Source organism: Rattus rattus, unplaced genomic scaffold (genome assembly GCF_011064425.1).
Source record: "Rattus rattus isolate New Zealand unplaced genomic scaffold, Rrattus_CSIRO_v1 flattened_line_172255, whole genome shotgun sequence".
In the NCBI taxonomy this organism is placed as follows: Eukaryota; Metazoa; Chordata; class Mammalia; order Rodentia; family Muridae; genus Rattus; species Rattus rattus.
Genome location: NW_022651779.1, coordinates 1 through 2,878, shown reverse-complemented (window position 1 = coordinate 2,878; position 2,878 = coordinate 1). Strand labels below are relative to the sequence as shown.

Below are 2,878 nucleotides of genomic sequence, written 5' to 3'. Positions count from 1 at the left end.
AACTAGGACATGAGCAAATATTAAATACTTTCTGATAACCTAGAATAGGAAAATAAAACAAGATATCCAGCCATTATTAAAGAAGCTTTTTCCTGCAGCAGATGGGAGCAAATTAAGGGACCCACAACCAGATATCACTCAAAGAGACCTTAGGACATACAGGTCTAAATGAGATGTCTCCGTCAAGTTCCTACCCTCTGGACTAGACCTTAGAAAACCCCACGGAAGAGGAAGAATGGGAAACCAGGAATAGGGATAACATTTGAAACATAAATTAAAAAAAAATCCAATTTAAAAAAAAAAAAAAAAATTTAAAGTTTGTAAAACAGGAAAAAAAAAAAAAAAAAAAAAAAGAGCCAGAAGTGACAGGGGATACCATGAGAAGACCCAATAAATACACTGAGTAAAGGACATATGAACTCATAGAAACTGAAGTAGAAAGCACAAGATCAACACAGGTGTTCAGAAGGTTCTTTGTGAATATATTATAACTTTCAGTTAAATATCTCTATGGGACTCCTGAGTGTATGAATTTGTAGGTCTCTGATTCTTGTGCCTTCTCTTGGGTCTCTTTTCCTTCTGTTGGTTTGCCTTGTCCAAATTCAATGTAATGGTTTTTGTTTTATCTTATTTTATATTATTTTGTTATGTTTTATTATCTTCAGAAGCCATTGTTTTCTAAGAGAAAAGAAAAGAAGTGGATCAGGATTGGAGGGTAGGTGAGCCAAAATTCGGAGGAATAGAGGGAGAGGTGAATTTAATCAGAATATATGTATAAGAAAAGTGTCTATTTTCAATAAACTATGGAAAAGAAAAAAAGGGCATCCTCTTTGCCCACCGTGAAACCTAAAAGAAATCAGATTAGAACATTTTTCTTTTTCTCAAGCCAAAAAGTTCTTGAGCATGTATAAGGAATGTATGTCATTAAGGACAAGTTTCAGTACCAAAAACATGGTGTGCTGAAGTAGATTATCTGAGTAATTTAAAACATGGCTGACAGCGAACCTCATAGAGAATTATGAGGCAGCACAAAACGGCTGACACTCGATGTCTCGAGTCTCCTTGCGCATGCCAAGGTGAGAGCTCAGGCTTGGAACATCTACGTCATCAGTCTCGAGTCTCCTTGCGCATGCCAAGGTGAGAGCTCAGGCTTGGAACATCTACGTCATCAGAGGGTGCCTGAGGAAGTGGACTGTCACCAATGAAGGGTTGCTAGGATACCGTGTCCAGTACAAAAGGAGACGTTGGGTGTGTTGAGGCCCATAGCTTAGCAGGTCAGCAGAGAGCAACCAGGTTGGCAGACAGCAGCCAAGTGGAGCCACGTAGTCCTGTGACATTACACTCTAAGTCCAGCATGCCCAGGACCACGGAGAACAGTCTTCGAGGTTCCTCATCTCGTCGCCGCCGTCGCTCCCGCACCTCAAGAGCCGAGCTGATCTTTGCTGTGAGCCTGGTGGAACAACATCTGAGGGAAGGCGGCCATGCCCGGAGGAGGCTGAGCGAAACGGTGCCCATTTTCCTGGCAGCCATCCTGGAGTTCCTCACCCGCAGGCTGCTGGAGCTGGCAGGCAATGAAGCCCAACGAAGAGGAACCCAGAGCCGCATCACTCCGGAGCTGCTGGACTTGGCCGTCTACAGCAATGCGCTGCTCAGCGAATTGTTCCAATTCATCACCATCTCACGGGTGGCCCCAGCTCATCACTAGGTACAAGCTCCTGCTGCTCCCTGGCTCTGCTTTGCTGACCTGCCCATCTTCTAGTCAATTATAAATCAGTTCATCCTGCCCAACCATTCCCACAGTCATCTCTGAATGGCTGACCAACTCCCTTCTTCCCTTCTCCTAATTGTGTTATTAAAGATTTAATTGGAAAAATAAACCTGTTTCTTTGATTCTGTGTAAGGTGGTATCTTATTTATGTAATTCCTTCTCATCTCTCTTAGGATATGTAAAGGGCATTTAAAAATAAAAGTACATATTATTACTACTAAAAATCGCTTCTTTCTAAACTGTTTCACTTTAGTAGTATTTTATTGTCTTTTTTTATTGGATATTTTTTATTTACATTTCAAATGTTAGTACCTTTCCTGGTTTCCCTTCCATAAGCCCCCCTATCCCATTGCCCACTTCTTCCATAAGGGTGTTCCCCCTCCCCAACAACCACCCCTTCCTGCCTCCCCACCCAGACATTCCCCTACACGGGGTGGGGGTGGGGGAATCCACCTTTGTCAAGACCAACGGCTTCTCTTCCCATCGGTGTCAAACAAGGTCATCCTCTGCTATATATGCAGCTGGGGTCATGGGTGTATCCATGTGTAGTCTTTGTGTACGGGGGTTTAGTCCTTAGGAGCTCTGGTTGGTTGGTAAGGTTGTTCCTATGGGGTTGCAAACTCCTTCAGGTCCTTCAATCCTTTCTCTAATTCCTCCAATGGGGACCCCATTCTCAGTTCAATGGTTTACTGCTAGCATTCACCTCTATATATGTCATGTTCTGGCTTAGTCTCCCAGGAGACAGCTATATTAGGCTCTTGTCAGGATGCGCTTCTGGGCTTCATCAATATAGTCTAGGTTATTATTTTTTTTTTTTGGGTTAGTACCTACTTTATCTCTCCATGTCCTTTGAGTCTAGTATCTGATTTCTTCAGAAAAGGGATCTTACTGTTGAATTCTCAAGAGTAACCAAGAGCGTTCTATTCTTTGGGGATCTCTGCAGCATCTGCTGACCAGCAATTGGAAAGAGACTATCTCAAATCTGGAGTTGGGCTCTTTGTTTGATATAATATGGTTTCTAGAAGTGTGGTCTTTCATGTAGGGTAACTCTACTGAAATTCTCTCTCTCTCTCTCTTTTTTTTTTTTTTTTTTATTCACTTGAGTATTTT

At 42.4% G+C, this 2,878-nt stretch overlaps 1 protein-coding gene across 1 annotated transcript; it reads left to right on the top strand.

The window, feature by feature from the left end:
- The first annotated feature begins 1,354 nt into the window (after nucleotides 1-1,354).
- Nucleotides 1,355-1,705, top strand: LOC116889801 (histone H2A-Bbd type 2/3-like). The gene has a single exon (XM_032890650.1). It carries the CDS (start codon nucleotides 1,355-1,357, stop codon nucleotides 1,703-1,705), a length of 351 nt encoding a protein of 116 aa, XP_032746541.1.
- The last annotated feature ends 1,173 nt before the right edge of the window (nucleotides 1,706-2,878 follow it).

What these genes read in the sequence shown, in the direction of transcription:
- LOC116889801 (XM_032890650.1), top strand. Translation starts at nt 1,355, where the DNA reads ATGCCCAGGACCACGGAGAACAGTCTTCGAGGTTCCTCATCTCGTCGC.